Source organism: Dipodomys spectabilis, unplaced genomic scaffold (assembly GCF_019054845.1).
Source record: "Dipodomys spectabilis isolate Male_0828 unplaced genomic scaffold, ASM1905484v1 ptg000019l, whole genome shotgun sequence".
NCBI classification, from domain to species: Eukaryota; Metazoa; Chordata; class Mammalia; order Rodentia; family Heteromyidae; genus Dipodomys; species Dipodomys spectabilis.
In genome coordinates, this window is record NW_024870696.1 from 10,343,659 (window position 1) to 10,367,988 (window position 24,330).

Here is a 24,330-nt window from a genome sequence, read left to right on the forward strand (position 1 = left end):
TATATATATATATATATATATATGAATTCTATGTCTCCATCAAAAAAGAATGACACTGCCCCAGTTAGGAAATGGAAAGACCTGGAAAAAATTATATTGAGGTTAGCTAGGACCAAAGAAACATAAGTCCCATGGTTTCTCTTATTTGCAATAACTAGTATAAGTCTAGGACAAGCAGAAAAGCTCAAAAGCTATGCACATAAGACCATATAAGATGATGTTAAGTGAAATGAACCCCAGGATAGGGACTCAACTTTTTTTTCTTGCTATTTTTAACGTATTTAAAATGTACTATGTGATATTTTTGCTTCTTTTGTATGTGCTTCCCCCACAGTATAACCCCTGTTTTCATTGTATTTGATGTTGGTACCATGCATCTTGTATTACATTTTTCTAATTTGAGGAGGGGAAGGGAAATAACAAAATTCTGAAATAAGGCTACATGTTTACCCATTGTAACAATGAGATGTACAAGACACTAAGTTGAAAATGAACTTTACAACCTGAGGGGGAGGGCAGAGGGAGGAGTTAGGGAGGTAGGAAGGGAAGGGATGGTAAGGGATAAACAAAGGGAGGAGTTAACAAAGCTCAATAGGAAATGTACTCTTTACCTTACTCATGTAACTGTAACCCTTCTGTACACTATTTATACAATAGAAAACATTCAAAAAAGAAAAAAATGAATAAAATTTGCCTCTATTTTTCACTCTTCTAGGTCTTAATTTTGGTTCTACCTCATCTGAAACTGCTTTATACAGATAAACTTGATCCTTAACCTGATGGTCTATCTCTTGTATGCTTTTATGTAATTTGTATCTTTGCTGAAAATATAACTACCATCCCAAATCACTGTCCTGGAAATGAAAAGGCATCATTAGTTTGATAAAGCCATTCTCCTCATAATTATATATGCATTTATGATTTCCCTGTGATTTTTACTTTCCTGAAATCCTTACACACTCAAAATCTGATTCCTAAATTGTCAACCCATTTTTCTGCCATCAAGTAATGCACATATGATAATGGTTATGATAAAATGATGTTTTTCTTCTACTTTACACATCTTTGCACTACTCATGTAAATTTCACAGGGTTATGATGTTTATAAAGAACACTAATATGCATATGGAATCTACTTATGTACAATTTGGAGTCTTTGAGACATTGTAACTTGCATAAACTCTTCCTCATGTTAGTTTAATTCTTCCTCGGGACCAATTACATATATCTACATATTAATATTTTCCTTTTCCAAACAAGATTTTGTTGATATGAAGAAATACGTTTCTCAATTATTGTGAAGATTAGGATGAGATTTTGAGCCCTTGAGGGCTTCTGTAATTTTGACTTATTCCATGATGCCACTTGGTGCAATGTTTTGGTTTGTTTGTTTTATATGGGGCTCTTCTTAGGTTCAAAGTCAACCACTCTCACTCCTCTCCACAAGCTGTGACTGTTTCTACCCTATGTTCCAACACACTGCACATAGACACAGGAGGGGTTCTACTTCTCTTGGTTAGCAGTTCGTGTTTCTTGATGTACAGACGGAGCATGAAGCAGGTGCAAAGGTAATCAACCAGAAAAAGTACAATCAGTAGTGCATTCATTGATTTCAACCTCCGTTATGTATGTCTTGATATTTTTCATAGTAAAACAGTTGAGTATAGTAACAGAACGAGACATGATCATTTTGAGTAAAAAATAAGAAAAAATTGATGAGAAAATGAACATATTTACATCCCTGAACATTTTTTTCTTGATTTTTGTTGTTCAGATCAATGACGGGGAATTATAGTTGAAACATGACACATTGTGGCTCTTTTTGCCACATAATAAATACCCTTCATAAATGTGAAGGGTTTTTTTTATCTCTCTCTACATATGCATATATATATATATATTACTAGAAAATTATAATATACATTATATTATATTTATATTATGTCATGTTATATATAATATATAACTATATATAATAATAGTAGTGCATATTATTTTATGGTTTAAATAAGTACAGATCTCAAAACTTACTATAGACACTGAATTGTGTAGTGATACTATATTATTCATTTTTTCTTGAATAAAGAAAAACACTTATGGGCTGGGAAGGTGGCTCAGTGGTAGAGTGCTTGCCTTGCATGCATGAGGCCCTGGGTTGGATTCCTCAGCACCACATAAGCAGAAAAAATAAAAAAGCTGGAAGTGGCACTGTGGCTCAAGTGGTAGAGCGCTAGCCTTGAGCTGAAGAGCTGAGGGACAGCACCAAGGCCCAGAGGTCAGGCACCACGACCGGACACCCCCCCAAAAAAGAAAAGTACTTCTTAGTTCATTCACATAGAGTGACTTAAGACCCAGCATTTTCTATGACAAGTAAGTGCTAATACAAGGAAAGTGAATGCAATGTGATGAAAGTAAGATTCAGGGCATAATTTGACTTAGGCATTATATATATATATATATATATATATATATGTATATATATATATTTATATACACATTGGGCACTATGTAGCATGTACAATATATGCTATATATTATCAGTATATATTATACTTTATATGTTATATACAGTATATATAGCATATGTCACACAGTATATACTATATACAATATATAAATATAGAGTATATTATATAATATATACAGTATACACTATATAGCATATATTATACATGTTATATAATATGTAATTTTATAGAATAGTATATGATAGCATATATTATTAATTTATATATTACACTTTAGATAGTAAATTGTATATACTCTATGCAGTATACATAGTACAATATATATAGTACACATAATATATACTATATATAGCACATAAAGTATATACTGTATGTATACTATATATAATGCATGCAGTGTACACAGTATATACTATATAGTATATCGTATGTACAGTGAGTACTGTATATAGTATATCTATATACTATATAGAATGTATAGTATGCAATACATATATGAATATAAAGTATATATATTATATGTTCCTATATATGTATATACATGCTTAAAATGTCACACTAAACCCCTCCTTGTATAACTAATATATGCTAATAAAATGATTTAATAAATGAAAATCAGATGTATCCTTTTATAGCTGTCTGAGTGATACATACTAATAAGGAGACATGCAACTGTGGTAAAGTGGCAGATGACTTTCCAGTGTGATATAAAGAGAGCATGTGGTCACAGACATTCCATCCTTCTGAAACTCTCAAAAAACAGATTTGCAGAGATATAAAAATAAAACTATGATCACATCATTGTTTTATTCTTGCAAAATACATTGAATATGTTTTATACAGATATTTCCATATAATGTAATGCATCAGTTGTTAAAATACATGAGTAAATATTAAGGCGATATTTCAGAGATCAGAATTTAAGCTCAAACATGTAATATGATATTGTATAATGATCCAAAATATAAAGGAAAAACATAGGGGCAATAGTCATAATGATAGCCCAATGTTCACTGCACGGTGCTTCTATCTGAAAACGTCTCTTAAAATATTTTCCCATCACAGTGAAGTGTCAGGTAAAATCTTTCCTTTATGTAAAGCCTCTTCATTATCATGAAGACATTACAATGAAATATTATTAAAGGACAGGTTGCAATGATACATGTGTAAGACAGAACTTACATTGTGTTTTATTGGAGATAAGATATTAAGGACAAAGGAGCGGGTAACAACGCTCAAGAGGAATGTACTCATTATCTTCCTCATGTAACCGTAATCCCTCTGTACAGTATCTTTAAAATGAAAATATTAAAAAAGATATCAAGGACTTCAGCATGTTCTCAAGTGCAGGTACAAAATTACTACAGATGTTTAAGTAAGAAGAGAGTTACCAGGAGGAGCACATGGCAGACCCTAGCTAGTAAGATTAAGAAGAGTTGAGGACAACACTAATATTAAAATTAAAAATGTCTTGTCTTGAGGAGTCACTAAGGCATAGGCAAAGCAGAAATACAAATATATACATATTTAGAAATACAGTAGTGAAATATGATTTATTTTTCCTATGCTTCTGGATCTAGTAGGCGTTAAATATATATGCCTGTTGAAACAATTATTCGCCAAAGACTAAATGAGTATTATCAGTCATGTGGAAAAAAATGTAGACATCTTTTGAAAAGCAAATCTTTGTCATACATGTCATGTCTCTTTTATGCTGGTACTGTGGCTTTTGAAATCAAGGCTCTCTACTCTTGCCTGTTGATTTTCACTCAAGCTGTTACTCTGCCACTTGAAACAAATCTTCACTTCAGGCTTTTTGCTACTTATTGGAGAAAAGAGTTTCTTAGATTTGTCTGCCTGGCCTGGCTTTGAACCTTGCTTTTTACATGTCAGCCTCCTGAGTAGCTAGGATTGCAAGCCCAACCTACTAGTGCCAAGCTTCAAGTATTATTATTATTATTTTGTTAAGTTTAGGTTTAAAGTGAGAGGAAACAACATACCTGTAATCCTGACAAGAGGTCGTTTCCAGTAGAAAGCATTGGGAACACAGAGTTGGCTCTAGGTTTTCATATTTGGTTTCTTAGGCGTGCCACATGGTATATTTAGATGATCTTCAACTAAAATGTAAACCCAGGAAATAATCATTGCAATATTCATTTGAGTTCCTAAGTTGAAAATTTTCATATTGATATGAAAATTCTCACATTTGTAGGAAATAGATGAAAATGGAAACACTTATGATACTTGATTATTTTAGGATCTGAAACCACAATTAATCCTCAGATTCCATTTGCCTGGCTATCTAGCAGCTCTCTTTACAGAGCATGGCTCTTGTTCTTCCTAAAATTATATATTTACTCTCTTTAAGTAGCTATACAAAGGTGTTACCATTCAACAACTCAGTTTACAGTTTGCATCTTGATTGATGTCACTCATTCAATCATTTTCCTCCATGGCTCCTAACCCAACTCCAAATTGTATTTCCTTAATTTTATAGGATATGCATGAATATCATAACTAGATTCCCCCTGCACAACCTCTCTTTCTTCAACTCACATTCCTCACTTTACCCTTCCCCTCAACTTTCAAGTGACACTTTCTGATATTCATTTTGTTAGACTGTGAGTTCATTTTTCTACATTCTCTCTATCAAATGCCATATTTCACTTAATTGTGCACATTGGTGTATACTTGCATATATCCTCAAATGTATTTACTTTTACTCTTATTAATTTGTTTGCACTTCCCCATATGAGAGAAAATATGTGTCTTCTGAACCTGACTTTATGCAAGAGCTATAGATTTACCACTCTGTTGGTTACATCATTATTTTAGGAGATTATTCCTGTAACTTAAAGTTAGTCTATGGTTAATCACTCTTTTTTATTTCTAAGGGCTCTATTGATGAAATAACTGAAAGCTAGAACTTGTGTACACAAAAGAACTTCAAGCTTTGGAATTATTTTGCAAAAATAGCACATCAACAACTGAGAAAAAGTACAGGGCAAATAAGCAAGTTGTTCCTCACCTGATTCAGCATCAACCAAATCACAAGTTTCCTGGAAGCATGGAGCACTCTGACAACATCATATCTAACTTGTGAATATTCTCAGGTACAGATAAATTTAGTGCCTTTAGGAATAGCATGTTATACAAGTCTAGGTTTAAATGATCATTTTTTATACTTTAACTTCACTTTTGCCTTTCCAATTCAATTTGCAGTGGCAGACTCAGAGAGAGATTCTTCCATAATAGGAAACCAACCACATTTTCTAAATCAATGCTAACCAAACCAACTCACCTCAACATTTCATTTAGACTCACCTTGCCAAAAGTTCTGTAAGCTTGCCTTTAAATGAGGAGTTTTAAAATGAAAGAGTTCTTTCCTGTCAGTCTGTTGAATTCTTTAAGAGTATTAGACACCACACTGGGCTCACAGTCAGCCAAGGATGCAACAACATAATGTCACCAATCAGCACAAAGCATTTAAAATTAAACTCTCCTCTCACATGAGAAACATTACTTTCTATATCATAATCCCAAGAAAGAAATGATCATAAAGAAACAAAATTGTGCATTGCTCCCACAACTAGTCATTCTTCTGAAGTTGAGACAAAAAGTAAAAAATGGGAAAATAACATCTTTACCTTCCCTCCTAAAATATCTGCATATTACTTGTTTAGTGAAAATACTTTTATTTATCACTCTGTTGGTGACTGAAAACAGAATATGACCTTTCTCACTTAATTCTCCTAATGAATGACAGAAAGACAAGTTTCTCTGTTTTATATTCTGAATATCCATGACAATGCCTTAGATATTTCGCTTTTCTTCTAGCAGATCCCTCATGTATATGTCCACAGAGACCAAACCCTCTGTTATTTCCACTAACCTTTATACTCTGTAAATAAACTTATTTCTGAACTGTTAATACACTCTTACGAACTAGCTTTGTACCCAGTTTGACCCAGTACCTGTATCTTGCCCCCTGAATCAAGATTTGAGATTTGTCAGAGACATTAAGCAACATTCATTAAATTCCTTCATAGTAGGAGAAAATTGAGGGAAGGGATAATAAGGTTGAAAAGAAATGTATTCATTTACTTATGCAACTGAAATTTCTCTGTACATCACCTTGACAAAAAAAAAGAGAAAAATAAAAGAAAGTTGACTACCTAAGTTTAAGGTTATGTACAAAATATGTCTCTGTGTTAAGACAAATCATGGCAGACTTGATCGCAAGAACAAATTCCTCTGTACTCCCTAGTGGATTTCCAGAGGAAGTTCTTTGTAATTCACGTTCTGAGTCTTCTATGTATAAATTCTGTCTTCTTCAGTGCAGAGTTGTACATGTTGCACTAACCTATACCACTTTATGCATATGAACCTGACTAGGCTTCTACCTGATCTGGCTTCTTACCATTTTTACCATATCTCATCCGTAATAGAACACAGGATTATGGCTGGAGAAACTCAAAACTGTGATTATGGCCCTTGATCCAAATTTAGTGATATCGAATCTATATTACTTTTCTCTCATGACACAATCCTCTCTAAACCATGACACAATCTCCTCTCTAAACCAAGCGTTCCTACTTTCTCAACAAAGGGCTTTAGTTTTTGTTGTTGTTGTTGTTTTCTCAGAGCACTTTCTGCTTCCCTTTCTAAGCAGAGTGCTTGCTTAGGTTTTCAAAAATCAAAGTGCCTTTCCTTTCTTAGTAAGTCAAAGACCTATCTTAAGTAAACGTTTTTCCTCTTAAATGAATCCCTTTCTCTTCCTGTCTTTCATGGAGTACTCCCCCTCAACCAAAAGTTGTCTTTCTTTTCAAAGAGCTTTTAAAGGTTTTTCCCCCTTTTTCTTGTTTCCTTCTTTCCTTCTTTCTTTCTTTCTTCTTTCTCAGTAGAGTGCTTTCTCAATTAAGTGTTCTCTGTCTTTCTTGTCTCTTTCATAATGCACTTTGTTTTTGTTCCAAATAAATCAACCACTTTCCAAACAAAGCACTTTCATTTTCTGTTCCAAAGTACTGCATTTTCTGAACATAAAGCTTTCTTTCCTCCTTCCTTTTGTTCTTTCTTTCTTCCTATTTAAAAAGTGTTTTTCTTTTTACTTATAAGTAAGCCGTCCTTCCAATAAAGAACACTTTCTTTCAAGAAAAATATTAACACCAAAAGAACACAAATCGTTCAAATAGGGATACAGGTGGACCCATCACAACAATCAGATGTACAAGTCGTTATGTCAAAAATGAAGTTTACAACTTTGGTGGAGGAGGGGGAGGAAGATTGGGGGGAGGGAGGATGAAAAGGGATGGGAACGGGAAACAAAGGAGAAGGCTACAATGCTTGATAAGAAATGTACTCATTATCTTGCCTATGTAATTGTAACCCCTCTGTACAGTATTTTCACAATAAAAAATATTAACACCATATTCTTTCTTTCCCTTCTGATAAAGTGTTTTATAACCCAATAAATTTCTTTCTTTTTGAAAAATGCTTCTTTTTACTATGTGATAGAAAGTACTCTCAACAGTTTTTTAATCAAATAAACTAAAAAATATAGACAGCTTATGCTGAATCTGAAGGCTGACTCTGAGAATGGGTGTAAGCAACGCAACCCAACCTCAGAAAGACACATGCTATATGTTTCCCTCATATGTAGAACCTAGAAGACAAACAAAAAACATGAATGTGCAGTTCATGGTGGGGTCTAGAGAGGGTATGTGGTGAATACAGTCAATGTATGTTGTGAACATATATAAAATAATAATTTAACATATTTTGTAAGAAGAAAAATTGTAAACAAAAATCAAACAATGTACTTTTGAGAGCTACTAAATTCTGGATCACACAAATATTCTAAAATAGCCTACAAATTTATTTAATTTTTGCCTTATCAGAACCATCAAAATTTTCTTCCTTTCAATTTGTTTTAATTTTTTTGTATTAATTGCATCAAGGCTCCTCCATAATTAACTTCGATAAGTTTCCAGATAGCACTTATATCAGATACACACAGTCCTGACTATGAGCTTGACTCACTAGGTAGTACAAGTCAATTTTTTCTGGCTCTGGGCCCTGAAATCTGGGATTCCGAGCTGTCCCTAAGCAGCGTTTGCTCAAGGCCCTCTATCACTTGAGCTACAAGCACCACTTCTACAACGACACAGATATGACTTAAAAAGAAATCATGTAGTATGTAGCCATCAAAATTGCCATTTTCACACAGTATTATGTATTTAAGCTTTCTCTCCAAAATGTAATTCTTTTTTTGTTTACAATTCTCATAAATTTCAATCCTTTTACATACTTATTCATTAAAAAATGTTGCTGAGCCGGGTGCCAGTGGATCACACCAATAATCCTAGCTCTTCAGGAGGCTCAGATCTGAGGATCAATGTTCAAAACCTGACTGGACAGGAAAGTCCATGAGAGACTGAATCCATTTAACCACCAGCAAAGCAGAAGCGGTCCTGTGGCTCAAGAGGTAGAACACTTAGAAGAGTGCAGGGATAACACCCAGGACCAAAGTCAAGCCTCACCACAACCACCACTGACAAAAAAATGTGGTTGAAAGAGTGCGTCATTTTTTTCCTTTCAGCTTGGAGTTGGAAGTGTTGGGTTGTTGTTTTGTTTTGTTTTATTTTTTTAAGGAAGTGCTGAAACTCTCATTTCTATTTAACCACCAAAAGGCCTCTTGTGGAGCTGTGGCTCTAGTGGTAAAGAGCTACCCTTCCACTCCCCTGCCCCACCCCAAAACAGGAAGCTCATGTACAGCATACAGGCCATAAATTCAAGCTCTAGGACCCCCCCCCCACACACACACCCCATCCAAGCACACATAGAAACACACATAGAAAGCAGTACAACAGAAATAGTAAAATAAATGAATAACTAGAACTAATGAGTCCTGTAGGCGTTCATGCCACACTAAGCATGACATCTTGTTTCTCCTAGTAGATTTATATAGTCTATTCTAAAATTCTTCACCCAAGATACTAATTCCAAGAAAATATTCAAACAAATAAAACCTATGCTCAACAAAGACAGCTGTTATCAGAATCACATAATTCTTTTAGAAAACATGAAAACAGACTTGAACAGAAGCTCCAAATTGTAACATCCATCCTAATAATACAAATTATTTATTTAATGTTGGCTTTAAATTTGTCATAAACAGCTTTTATTATGTGAATTGTTCCATTTAGTCCGAGCTTATCCAGAGCTTTTATTATAAAAGGATGTTGCTTCAATATTACAGGTCAGCCTTGCAAGAGATAATCACAAGTATGACTTAAAAATATTTTATGTGCTTAAATTCCAAAACCCCATCCCCTTATCTTCATCTTCTTTCTAGCTGATCATAGGCAAACTGTTTCCCGTTCCATGAGCTGGAGTGGGAGGCTGACTCACAATTGCTCACTTGGAAAACATACATAAGACATAATACATTCCTGATCTCCAGCTCACCTATGGTTGTACTTGTGCTGTTCAGATGCATTCAATGTTTAATAAGTTTTTTTAATGAAAATACGGTACAGAGGGTACAAATACATGAGCAAGGTAATGAGCACATTTCTTTTCAAGCATTGTTGCCTCCTCCTTTGTTTTTCCCCTACCATCCCTTCCCTCCCATCTCCACAACTACACTCCCCTCCCCCACCCCTAACTAAATTGTAAGAAAAAATTTTAAAAAGTAGGTAGTGGCCAACTAAAAACAAAGCAAAATAATAAGAAGAGAAATTTCCTTCCTGTATCTTTCCTGCTGTATTTCCATAGACGGTTCTTTATTATTTGATCTGTTACCATGATATTTTTTTATTGTGAAAATACTGTACAGAGGGGTTACAATTACATGGGCAAGATAATGAGTACATTTCTTATCAAGCATTGTAGCCTTCTCCTTTGTTTCCCGTCCCTTCCCATCCTCCCCCCCACCAATCCTCTTTCCCGCCCCAACAAAGTTGTAAAGTTCGTTTTTGACATAACGACTGGTACATCTCATTGTTGCAATGGGTCCACCTGTATCCCTATTTAAACGACTTGTTTTTCCCCTTCCCCTCCACAAATTATACCGACATCAAATACAGTGAAAGCAGGGGTTATACCGTGGGGGAGGGGCATACAATGATACAAAGAAATAATCTTATAAATGTGTTAGAAACAAGCACATGAAAGAAAAAAAAACATTTGAATACATATCTTAGGGTTCATTTGTGTGTCTACATTAGCTAATGTGGAAGGGAGACAAAGTATGTATTTACAGTCTGCTAGTAAGCTTAGATTGCAAGGAACCATGATGATATTTTGATGATAACAACTGATTTGTAATTTGATAGATTTTATGTTCATTTGAAATGAATGAGAGTGAAAAATCCCATGATACTTGAAATTTGAAGAGCTGAGAAAACATTTGCCCAACAAATTTTTTTTATCACTAACTGTGAACTTTTGTTAATCAGAGTTGAATGAAGCACCACACACACTTCATAACAATATTTTGAGGTCAGTATTGTTCTAATTTATGTTTTTCATATAAGTAATCTCTCTGCATCTTTCTAAAAGGCATTTAGCTAAATTCAAAAAGTTTAAAACAAAGATCTCATTTGGTCTAAGCATTATATGCAAGTGTATTTGAGTGTAGGATTTAATTTTATTTATTTTTCGCACACTTTTTTATTGTGAAAATACCATACAGAGGGGTTATAATTACATGAGCAAGGTAATGAGTACATTTCTTATCAAGCATTGTTGCCTCCTTCTTTGTTTCCCCTTACCATCCCTTCAAAGTTGTACATAAAACACAAGTATTATAGATCATCAGTACAGGACCAAGAGTTAAATCAATTGTCAAAGTACAACCCTATACAATCTCAACAACTTTGGAGGAAAACTGGCAACACAGAATTCAGTGACTTCTCTGTGGCCAGCAGATAGTAAATCCTCAAAGATTTGAATCATCATTGTCAAGTCCATTGATCAACCATTGAGAGTACACAGGTACAAAGAAATTTAGTATCTCAACTAAGGTTGTACTATTAAAGAGTAGCATAGTGACGAATTCAAAAATTTTACAGCTCTCTCAAGAATGTTACTGTAATTTTCTTAGACATTGATGTACCTGAAAATATTGTATTTAGTGAAATAAGTCAGACTCAGACTGTGGATGTTAGATCTAAATTATACACATATGTGTATTATATATTATATATATGTAAGACTATTCCATTCTAACTGGGGAAAAGTAGTCTCTTAGTATGGTTTTTTTGGGGGGAGGGTCTGAGTGGGGCCTGAACTCTGGGCCTGGGCGCTGTCCCTCAGCTCTTCAGCTCAAGGCTAGCGCTCTACCACTTGAGCCACAGCGCCACTTCCGGCTTTTTTCTTTTTGCTTATGTGGTGCTGAGGAATCGAACCCAGGGCCTCATGCATGCAAAGCAAGCGCTCTACCACTGAGCCGCCTTCCCAGCCCTCTTAGTATGGTTTTGATGGGATGCATATCATTTTTATTATATGCATTTTATGTTTCTCTTCTTTAGTATGTTTGGTAATAGGCCTCAAATATATATTGGACAGCTGAAATATATGCAGTCGGCATGTCATTGTCCTCTTTGTTTTGACTTCTGGTTCAAATAACAGAGGCCAGTTAGGCTTACAAACTGTTCTCACTGACACATGTTAAAATGATATCTAAGCTGGGTGCAGGTGGTTCAGCCCTATAATCTTAACTACTCAGGAGGCTGAGATCTGAAGATTGTGATTTGAAGCTAACTCTGGTAGGAAAGCCCATGAGAGATACTTATCTCCAAATAATTACCAAAAAAGCCAAAAATACAACTGTGGTTCAAGTGGTAGAAGACTAGCCTTGAGCACAAAGGCTCAAGGACAGTGCCCAGGCCCTGAGGTTTTTGCCTAAAATTGAAAAAAAAAAAGATTTCTGATGCTATTGTTTACTTCATCCATGATGTCATAAGCACCCATCACTATCTTCCTTTGTGTTGATATTACTGATACGGTCCTGCTATTCCAAGGTAGACTTGGAAAGGTAATGATAAAGTGTCACCACATATGTCTCATAGATATGTCTGCCAAGGCTGGCCATCTATCATTGGCCATCTATCATCTATCTCAGCTCTCACCCTCTTGAGTAGTATCACAGGCATGATCCTTTTTTTTTCTTCTTTCCAAAACCCCAATATGCTCCTTCAAATTGAAAGAAATTTCTGTATCCTAGTACAGGTAAGAACAATTCTTAAACAGGTGAAAAGTTTTATTTTATTAAATTAATTATTAATTACTTACATTACCATCCTAATGATTATCTTACATAATCTTTAATTTAAAAAGAGGCACAGAAATAAGCATAGCTGTTTCAATACCATTGGTTATCATAAGCTGTTTAGCAGAAAAAGTGTGAGGGAGACTTATAGTTGTGATGTGGGAACATGGGGTGGGAATTTTGTAAAGTGTCTTAAGAAGCAGGTTCAGTGCTAACAAGAAGTCAAAAGAAATGAACGCCAATAGATTCTTGGACTAGGAAATGTCCTCAGCTGTTTAGATGGTGAGCAAATGAAGGGTCTAGAGGTTAAAAATCTAGAACAACCTTAATACTTAAGTATTGGTCTGGGCAGCATGTTGAATGAACATTTAAAACAAGTTTTGTATGAACATATGTATGGTAAATATTGTGAATCCAAAAAGGAGTGATATATTATAGAATAAAATGATTATGTCTCTGTTACAGCAAAGATTATGGTAAGTACCTTCAGTATAAAAGCATTGAATTTTGACACAGGTGAGGTCAAATTTGTGTTTTACCTTCCACCTGACAGTCCATATAAAAGTCCCTAAATATAAATACCTTGTGTAAGATTAAGTAGCATTAAAATTTTAAATGTATAAACATGCCACGCCACATACACTTGGTTGAAACTTCTGGAATGAAAGGTTCTGGACAGGAGTGGAGCCTGACATAGACTCAAGCCCCAGGCATCCCCCAGGAGTTGGTGAAGAACCAGATTCCCTAGAGAAGACAATCTGGTCAGACTTAACCCGTTGTTCTCTGAGAAAGAGAAATTCCAGTGTGACTGCTGCTCACCACAGTGAACCAGGGCCCAGTGGCAGGATGCCTGCCCTGTGCCCTGACAAGTCCCACCTGGGAGAGCGTCTGTCCTGCCTCCAGGCCAGTTCAGGCCTGCCATTGTACACAACAACCCTTGTTTCTTCCTCTAACAAGCAGCTCAAAATCCAACTACCATGGGAACCCAGTCCGAGAGGCACAGGCACAATGGAGGGGAAGCTGCTGAAGCAAGCATTTGGAAAGGAGCAGAGATCACAGCAGGCAAAGCAGCCATGAAGATGTGTCTGCAAGGAGCCCTTAGCTGGGTTCAGCAGAGAGAGGCCGGCGCAGGTGGGCGGAGCACTTCCATAAAGCTGCCTGTGGTGGATAGATGGCTTCTGATTTGACATCGGCACCAGAATAAGGGGCTGCAAATTCAATGAATAGTCTCTGGCCAGAGAAACAAGGTCAGACGCTTAAGTTTCTGCACTTCCAGTGGTTCCTGGTATTTCCAGCTGAGTGGACATTTTTCTCTGACCAGTGGGTGCCATGCCACTTTCTGCGGAGTCTGCGTGAATGAGATCGCGTTAGACAAAGAGCTTCAAGGATGCATGCCTGCAGTAAGGGGGTGTTAGTTCAAGGCTTCCCATACACTTGCCTGCACCTTTATAGCCTCTACCTTTATTGTTACTATTTTCTTCTTGGCTGTATATTCATTGCCTTTATTCTCGTTTTGGCTATTTTTCTATTGATCCGCAAACAGAGCATGTTGTATCTTTCCAGTCCAATAGAGACGGCTTCTCTAAGTAATAAAGACTAAGGCCAAAGATTAAATGTGGGCAATGCCCCAATCTATCATCTGATGTGATGCTGCCTCCAGAAACTCCTACAACTTCACAAGCGGTTTTGCAGCTCACGCATAGTAAATATAGAGACTTAAAATTTCCAGATATGTCACAACAGACAAAAATCAATGAATTAAACTAAGTTAGAAAGAGTTATCCCAGTAGTTCAGAGAGTTCCAAAAAAGAAGGGACCTCTGATTATAAAAGAAAAAGAAAGATTCTCCCAACAGTTATGATTGTTTAGTCCAACTTACGTTATAGAGAATAGATGGTGTTTTCATACAAAATATAAAGTTAGTAACATATTTCCTGAACCAACCAAGAACCATTTCCTTATACAGGAGCTTATGAAGATGAAAATAGTTGGATAAAAATAAAAATAAAAAAGTATAATGTAAGTACAGCCCTGTCTTAGGTTTGTTAATTATTAAACATAAAAAGGCTGAATAGATGATGCATTCTATTAAACAATATGCTAGACTTGTTTCGCACCACCTAGCTTAAACAGTTGGTGGGATAGTCATCAATTTTCATGTAATTCATCAATGCTTTGCCTTTAAAAAAAATTGATTACGTGCTTAAATAAACAGAGAATCTATGTCACAATCACACACTGTATAAAAATGTTAATTCTCCTCAATAAAGATACACTCAGATGCAACTCTTTTGAGTCTGTGTCTGTTTGTCACTTTGCCGACTCCTTGCCCACCTATCCCGAGATCCTTGTCCGGTCGGTCCCAGTGTTCCAGCCGAGCTGGTCCGTTGCATAAACAAATATCAGTAACTCATATAGTAGAAAAATTTAATTTCACTATTATCAAAATCAGAAATATTATCTGTCAGGTAATCTCTCAGTATTCTTAGGCAAGAATGAATATCACCTGTCAATTACATTGAAAATCCAACGGCTGAAAAAAGGGCAGTGGACATCTTAATGCCAGTTCTGAATGTCCAATATGCTTGCTGCTTCATATGCTACCAACCAAGTCTATATCACAAATACATATTATGTGCAATTCGAATATTTAAATTTAGTTAATATATAACCACTGTCCCTACAACATTGTAATCAGGTTTTAATACATACAGACAGAGAGGAACGGTTGATTCAAATCCATCACATCGGAATTTTACAGTTCTTTTGTTTGCATATGTTTAAAATCCTATTTTCTTATTGAGAGATATATTATTTTTCACGTATTATACATTATTTTAATTATGTTCATCCTCCTGTACCATACAATATCAGAACTAATTCCTCCTGCCTACATGTATTGTACATTGACTTCCTCTACTGTCCCATATAATCCGGCTCTAGTATGGCTCTGATTATCTCTACTCTGTTATCAATTCTATGAGAGCAGCTCATTTTATATTTCACATACCAGCAATATCCTGCAGTGCTTGTGTGTGTGTGTGTGTGTGTGTCTAATTTATTTTAATATAATGTTCTCCATGTTCATGATAACACAAATGCAAGAATTTCATTCTTTCTAGTGGCATAATAGCATTCCAGGTAATATATGCCCCAATATTCTGTATGCATTCTTCTGTTGGTGGACATTTAAGTTGGCATTATATCTTAGTCACTGTACAGTAGTATGTTGCAATAAACAAAGTAAATGTGTCCTTAAATATCCTGATTTCATACAGGTGGACCCATTGCAACAATGAGATGTACAAGTAGTTATGTTGAAAATGAACTTTACAACTTTGGTGAGGGGGGAGGGGGGAGGATTGGGTGAGAGGGCGGGGGGAGAAGGGGAAGGGATGGGTAGGAGAAACAAAGGAGGAAGCTACAATGCTTGATAAGAAATGTGCTCATTATCTTGCCCATGTAATTGTAACCCCTCTGTAAAAAATCCTGATTTCACTCCTTACATGTGTGAAACCACCTTACAATTTTCTCTTAGGGACCTAATTGGGGAATGGCCAGATCCACAGTTCAGGCATTTAATTTATGAGGACACATACTGTCTTCTCTTATAATGACTGTCCTTGCTTCAAAGAATAATGGAGACACGTTTTACTTTCCTTAAATCCATATCACCATATCAGTCTCCAGAAATTACCATCTTTGTGAAGACCATCAATTTAATGTTGGAGAAAGTGTTATCTTTTAAAGTCATCTGTGTGTGTATAATTATTAAAACATTTTATAGTTTCTCTATTCCTTAGTGTTCCAATACTTCAGATAATTAACCCATATGGACACTGAATATACATACATAAAAATTAATTGTGCTCTATATATGTTAAGTTTAAAGGTTTTGAACACAAAATGAAAAACAAGTATTTAAGCACAGCACCACTAATTTCATATTGATTATACAGAAATGATATTTGTGTTAAAAATAAATATTAACATATACAATAATATTTATTATATACAACTGTAATATGTTGTTTACATATCATTAATCACAATGCTGTTAATAGTATTACTGATTTTAAAGATTTGAATTGATAATTTCAAAGATATTATTTTAGTCAATTACTACCACTTAGTAATTATATTTTTTGTACCTTTAAGTATGTCATTAGAAAAAAATTGGATGCATATGTGACCTTAGTATATTTTTATTAGGTAATGTGCTCTGTTTAGGTCAGGTGAGTTTGAAAGGGATAAAAGAAGAAGGATAATTGGCACTGAATCATTTTTTCATGAGAGAGAGCATCCCAAGTACCCTTGTCATGGCCCCCAAGACTTCCTTATTCCTCAGGCTGTAGATGATGGGGTTGAGCATAGGGGTGAGGATGGTGTAGAACACAGCCAGAATCTTATCTCCTGAAGGGGATCGGAGATTCTTGGGCCGAAGGTAAGTGTAGACAAAAGGTGCATAGTAAAAGGTCACCACTGTTAAATGCGTTGAACATGTGGTGAAGGCTTTCTTTCTTCCCTCTTTTGAGCGCATACGAGAGACAGCAAAAAGGACCCGACCATAGGAAGCAGTGATCCCGAGGAAAGGAAAGAGGAGAAACAAGCTTGTGCTCACAAACACCATGTACTCGTAGACCCAGGTGTCCACACAGGCCAGAGGCAACATGGCTGGAACATCACAGAAGAAATGCTTAATGGCCCTAGATCTGCAGTAAGGAATGTGAAGGGCATAGACTGTGTGTGCCAAGGAGTTGACGGAGCCCAGTAACCAAGACCCTATGATCATTTTGACACACATCATTTTACTCATGCGGATGGGGTAGTGGAGCGGGTGGCAGATGGCCACATAGCGGTCATAGGCCATGGAGGCCAGCAGTAAGCCTTCGGCTCCTGCCATAGTCAGGAAAAAGAAGCTTTGAATCCCACAGCTCAGGAATGAAATGCTTTTCTGTCCAGAAAGGAAGTTGATCGCCATTTTGGGCACAGTAGTGGAGATATACATCAGATCTGACAGCGAGAGCTGGCTGAGGAGAAAGTACATGGGAGTGTGGAGCCGAGCATCCACACCTATGAGGTAGATCATTGCAGAGTTACCAATCAAGGCGAGAAAGAAGAGGATGAGGATGAGGAATAAGAGAAGCAGCCCAGTTTGATTTGGAGGCAATAGTCCCAGAAGAATGAAATCACTTGAGGTCTGATTCCATTTCTCCATGAAAATTGATGTCTATCACTAGCTTGAAGAAAAATTAAAACATGAAATAAGAATGAAACAGAACCAGATACCAAAGAGAATTAACTTTTTGACAATGAGTGTGAATGAATGTTTTTCCTCCATGGTGCAAATCTGTTGAGCTGAATTTAATAATTAAATTTAAAATTCCTTTCCTCTTAACTACTATCTCAGCAAATCAGAGAAATTTTGCCTTTATGTATAAAGTTATGGTTAGCAAGTATAAATAAGACAGCTAAAATATCCCATGCTGATCAAACCCATGATTCAAGCTTATTAACTGTTTATTAGCTGAAGAAAGAATTATTGAATTTTATCTCCAACAGGCACCTCAAATTTGTAATAGAAAATCAAATGTTTGCTTTAGTAACACACATTCTGTGGATATAGGATCAATAATCCCTCTCACTTTTCTCCCTTCTGTCACTTTGAATTTGGTCCTACTTCCCTATCTGAAATTATTCGATACAGGTAAGCTTGAGCCTCACCTTGATGGTCAACCCCTTGCATTCTCTTGTCATTTATCTGCCTTTCTGAAAATAATCTCACCAACCCAAACACTGTCCTCAAAATGTTAAACCATGTGCAAACTATAAATCCACCCTTATTATAATAGTATTTGAATATTTGCTATCCCTATGGTTTTCAAACTCAAAATTCATAGATTCCAAACTCAAAATTCATGGATTGTCAATTAAACAAAGTACCTACAATAATGATCTCAGACAAAATGATGTTTTCCCTAATACATTACACATCTGTGAATTACTATATGTAACAAATTAACATTGTTAAAGTGATTATAAGGAATGCAAATATACACATATACATACTACCTATCTACAATCTTGAGTCTTTCATATGTTATAACTTACACGAACTCTTCTTCACATTACTTGACTTACTTTAATTCTTCCTTGGCACAGATCAAGTGCATTTACACATCAATATTTTCCAGTTTCAAGCAACCAACACTTCGTTGATATGAAGAAATACGTTTCTCAATCATTGTGAAGGCTAGGATGAGAGTTTGAGCCTGTGAGGGCTTTTGTAATTTCTACTTATTTCATTATGCCACTTGGTGCAATGGTTTGGTTATGTTTGGTATATGTGGGGCCCTCTTTGATTTCAAGCTGAGCCACTCTCCCCTCTATCCACAGGCTGTGACTGTTTCCACACTATATGCCAACACACTGCACATGGGCACAAGAGGGGATGCTGTTTTTCTTGTCTGCAGTTCAAGTTTCTTAATACACAGGCTGGAGCATGAAGCAGGTGCAAAGCTAACCAACCAGAAAAAGTATAAACAGTAGTGTATTTATTGATTTCCATCTCCATTATGTTTGTCCTTATCCCATTAAGATTGAATCCGTTGAGAATAATAAAAACAAATGCTGATCATTTATCGTAAGGAAATGGAAAGTGAGAAGCAAATAAATTTCAATTGCTGAATTTCCACTTCTCTGTGCCAAGCCTTGGTGATTTTATTGAAACGTAGGACACTTTGTATCTGCTCTTTGCCCCCAGTTCCCTGAATTGTTTAGTTTGTTATTCCTTTCCTCAGTTTTCCATTTCTGCATAAGTGAGTTTTCTTATATTTCTAATACAAGTTTACTGTCCTCTCTTATCATAACTTTGTATGAGACTTTTTTCAATATATGTATGCTTTTCTGATTTAAATAAATACAGATGCCATAGCCTAATTGTGATACTGATTTAAGTAGTGATATTGTATTATTCAGTTATCTACAATAAAGAAAAGTTGATAGTAGTTCATTGCTATTTCTTAAATCATGGAATTTTCCAAATGTTAAGCACTACTACAAAGGAAATGAGAGTCAATATGACTGAATTTTAATATATGCATATATGAGTATATAATCTAAATAATGAAAGAAAGCAAATAAATCTCAGGAAAGTAGAATAGTCTATGTGAGGATTAAATGTCAGAGGAAAGGAAGAGAGCCAATGGAGACGATGAATGTGAGTAAAGATGGTTGAAGTAAATTATACCATATATGACAGTGGAACAATTAAACCCTTGGAAATTATTTTAAGAAATGATAAAAGGGGATAAAGAAAAGAGATGGAGAGCAGAATTCGATTTGGATACATAATATGTATATATGAAAATATCACTATGAAATTCCCCTTTATATAAATAATATATGCTAATAAAAATAGGGGGAGTGCAGGGGGGAGGATGGGAAGGGATGAGAAGGGGAAACAAAGGGGGAGGCAACAATGCTTGACAAGAAATGTACTCTTTTTTTTTTTGCCTGTTGTAGGTCTTGAACTCTGGGCCTTGGTGCTGTCCCAGAGCTCTTCAGCTCAAAGCTACTGCTCTAACACTTGATAACTAGTATATTCTGAGACAAGCAGAAATGGTCAGATAAAGTGATGTTAAGTGAAATGAACCCCAAGTTAAGGTCTCAAATGCTTTTTCTTTCTTGGTATTGTGTATAACATATTTATAAGATATTTCTTTGTTGCTTTGTATGTCCCTCCCCCACAGTATAACCCTTGTTTTCACTGTATTTGATGTTGGTATAATTTGGGGAGGAGAAGGGAAAAAACAAATTGTTTAAATAAGGATACAGGTGGACCCATTGCAACAATGAGATGTACAAGACATTATGTCAAAAAACGAACTTTACAACTTTGGCGCGGGGTGGGGGGAGATGGGAAAGGATAGGAAGGGAAAACAAAGGAGGAGGCAACAATGCTTGACAAGAAATGTACTGATCATCTTGCTCATGTAATTGTAACCCCTCTGAATGGTATTTTCACAATAAAAAATACAAAAAAAAGATAATTATTACCATCATTATTATGCATTCTTCACAGTACAGTCTATCTGTTTTAAGGAGTTGTTCCTATAAGAATGCATTGATCATTAAATATATGAGAAATCTGTAATAAGTTTTAAGCAAATGATGCAGATATCAGAATATTACTTCAAACACATAGTATGAGATTGTGTAGTGACCCATTACACAAGGAAGAATGTAGGGTAATGGTTAGAGTGACACCCCAGTGATTTCTCTATGGAGATTCTCTCTAAGAAGGCCTTTTAAAGAATACTCCATTAACAGCGAGGAGTAAGGTAAAATCTCTTTATAAAGCCTCTTCATTTCATGAGGATATCACCATTAAATGTGCTTGAAGGACAAGTTCTAGTGACTTTTGTGTAGCTATGGACTTGAATTTTATTCTGTGTAACATGAGACCTCTTGCAGTCAGGCACAGATAGAAAGATCTCACTGATGTTTGAGTGCAGAGACTTGTGAAGCCTTGTATCTCAAGAAAACATGTAGCCATCGCATATCAGGAAAGACTATTCTTAAATAGTGTAGTGAATAAAGACTCATTTCTCTTCTACCTCTGTATGAAACACATATTTCACCGTAGGTTTTAAACAGATCTACCTGTTAAAAGAAACATTAGTTTTAGACTGAATGAGTATTTTCTTCGTATTGAAGAGAACATAGATATCTTTTGCAAAGTCAATGTTTGACATGCATGACATGAAAATGAGAACAGAGGATCATTTCTGGTAACATTTTTTATTCTCTTTCTTATTCTGGTACTGGAGCTTGAATTTGGGGCTTTGGTCTATCACGTGTTCTTTTCATTCAAGTCTGACACTGGCACACTTGATCCATTCCTTCCTGTTTGGCTTTTTGCTGATGATTGGAGATCAGAGTTTCTCAAAATTGTCTGCCTGGTCTGGCATTGAACCTTGATCCTCAGATCTCAGCCTCCTTAGTACTTAGGATTACAAAGATGATGCTCTGGTACCAAGTAACGTTATTAAACCCATTGTTGAGTTTAGGTAAATTGAGAATAAGACACTTACCAATAGTCCTGCCAACAGGTGTGTTTCCAACAGAAAGCACTGGGTGCACTAAGTCTGCTCTAGGTTGTGCTGAAAGGAGGTAAAGCCATGTGTGTATTTAGATTATCTGCCACTTAGATGGCAATCTAGAAAATACTTCAATACTTACTTGAATTCCTAAATTGAAAATTCTCATATTAATAGGAAATGGATGAAAATACCTTCACAATATTGAAGATTTTTGGACCTACGACTCAGTAATTAGTGCTGAGGGTCCATTTTCATGGGTGCCTAACAGCTCTCCTTTTAAAGCAGGGATTAGTATTTAAAATTTGTATTTATGCTATTATGTAGTTTTACAGAAAGAGTTACCTTTCAACAAATCAGTTTATAAATTCAAGGCATCTTGATGAATGTCACTGGCTTGAGCATTCTACATCCCTTCCAGGCCAACTGTCCCCTCAAGTTTCCTTAATTTTATAGGATATGCATCAAATATCATGACTGCACCCTCTCTAAACCTTTCTCTCTTCAATTATATATCATTGCGCCTTGACCAAACTCACATGCCCTTCAAGTGCTATTTTTCTGGTATACATTTTGTTTGTGAGTTTTTCTAGGGAGTTGCAGTTTAAATTTTCCCTTACAAATACCATACTCTGCTTAATTGGGAACATTAATGTATGCTTGCATACCACATCACATGTCTTTACACAAACATTGTTAAATTAAACATATGGAAGAAAATGTGCAACCTTTGTCTTTCCTGAGCCTGACAATGCAGCAGTTTACAGATGCACAGCGTTGTTGGTTATATTGTTATTTGAGGATATTACTCATGTTACTTAAAGTGAGTCCTCAAGTAATCAGATACATATTGCTGAAATTCATGGAGGCCAAATTAAAACAAGCTCATTTAGCTATAAATTGTAAATGAAACTAGTATAGGTTCCTGAGTTTATTTTGTAAAAGCAAAATACCGAGCACATTTAGAGAAAATAAGTACAGGACCAATTAGCAAGTGATTCATCACCTAATTCAGTATCAACCATAACAAAGTTACCTGGGAATGTGAAATTCAATGACTCTCTGAGAGTAGCACATAATAAATCCTAGAGAAGTGTCAATCATTTTTGTCAATGTCATAGCTAGCCTTAACTACAGATAAATTTAGTATCTTTATTAAGGTCATCTTCAAGATATAGCCTAAAATAGAATTCTAATGAGATCAAAATATAAGTTTTTCTAATTTAAGTTCATTTTTTAACTTTCCGATTTAATATATACTACATATTTCCTATTTTAGCAGGAAGAGATCGTCCATAATAGGAAGCCAAACCACCATAATACTTCTCCTTAATGCCAACCTCAATGACCTCACCTCAATAATTTCATTTGGACTCACCTGACTGGTTTTTAAGTTCTTGTTTTTAAGTGGAAATGTCATTTTATGATGACACCATTTCTTCCTGTCAGTCTGTTGAATTCTTTACTTTTAAACAACATGCTGGCCTCACCAGCACTGTCCTGTCAGAAAATGCTGTGGATCAGAAAAAGCATGTGAAACTAAACAAACTAGCCTCTGACATGAGAAACATTTCTTTATATATTAGAATCCCTAGAAAGAAATCATCAAAAGCGGTTGCATTGTTCATTGCTCCCAAAACTAGTAATTCCCCTGAAGTTGACAACAGCGACAATAATAATAATAATATCTTTACCTTTCCTCCTGAAAATCTACATATTGAAGTTGTTTAGTTAATACCTTTATTATCACTGTCAATTGAAAGCAGAATACACATTTCTCATTTAATTCTCTAAATTCTATTAATGGATATCTGACAATTTTCTCCATTTTATTTTCTGAACTTTACACAATAAAGTCGAACTCCCTCTTTTCCTCTAATTGATCCCTCATGAACAAATCCACAGAGACTAAAACTTCAGTCATTTCAACCAACCTTGATAACCTGGAAACAAACTAAAGTCCAAACTTTGATCAAGTAAATCAAAAGCCAATGCACTCTCCTAACTCTCGGTTAGGCCCAGGAGGCATGACTTACCTCATGAAATTTTATTTAAAAGTTTCAGGGGTATTAAGTTCATTACCTAATTAAGGTTATGCATACAACATTTTTGTGTTTTCAGTTAAATCACGCCAGAATGAAAATTAGGTGAAAGAGGTAGAAAAATGAGGGAGGGGATAACAAATTCTCCAGAAAATATACTCACTACCTTACTTATATAATTGTTACACCAGTGAAAGTTTCCAACAGCAGTTGTGTGTGATTCATATTCTAAATCCTTTATGCATAAAATCTTTCACTTTCAACATTGGTAGCAGGTGCAATAAATTTAAGCAACTTCATGCCATGAATCCAGTACTGTATCTCATCAATATAGAACACAGTATAATGGCTGGAGATGTGAATTTTGTAACATAAGACTCCAGCCCATCTCTTTCCCATGTAGCACTCTACCCTCTCCTCTCAAATCTCTTTCAACCTGGTAACTC

At 35.6% G+C, this 24,330-nt stretch overlaps 1 protein-coding gene across 1 annotated transcript; it reads right to left on the reverse strand.

Moving 5' to 3' along the window:
- Positions 1–17,020: 17,020 nt before the first annotated feature.
- Positions 17,021–17,959, reverse strand: LOC122103971 (olfactory receptor 2L13-like). The gene has a single exon (XM_042674655.1). It carries the CDS (start codon positions 17,957–17,959, stop codon positions 17,021–17,023), a length of 939 nt encoding a protein of 312 aa, XP_042530589.1.
- Between the last annotated feature and the right edge of the window lie 6,371 nt (positions 17,960–24,330).

Bases quoted from the DNA above. Each gene is read 5' to 3' on its own strand.
- LOC122103971 (XM_042674655.1), bottom strand. From the start codon at position 17,959: ATGGAGAAATGGAATCAGACCTCAAGTGATTTCATTCTTCTGGGACTA.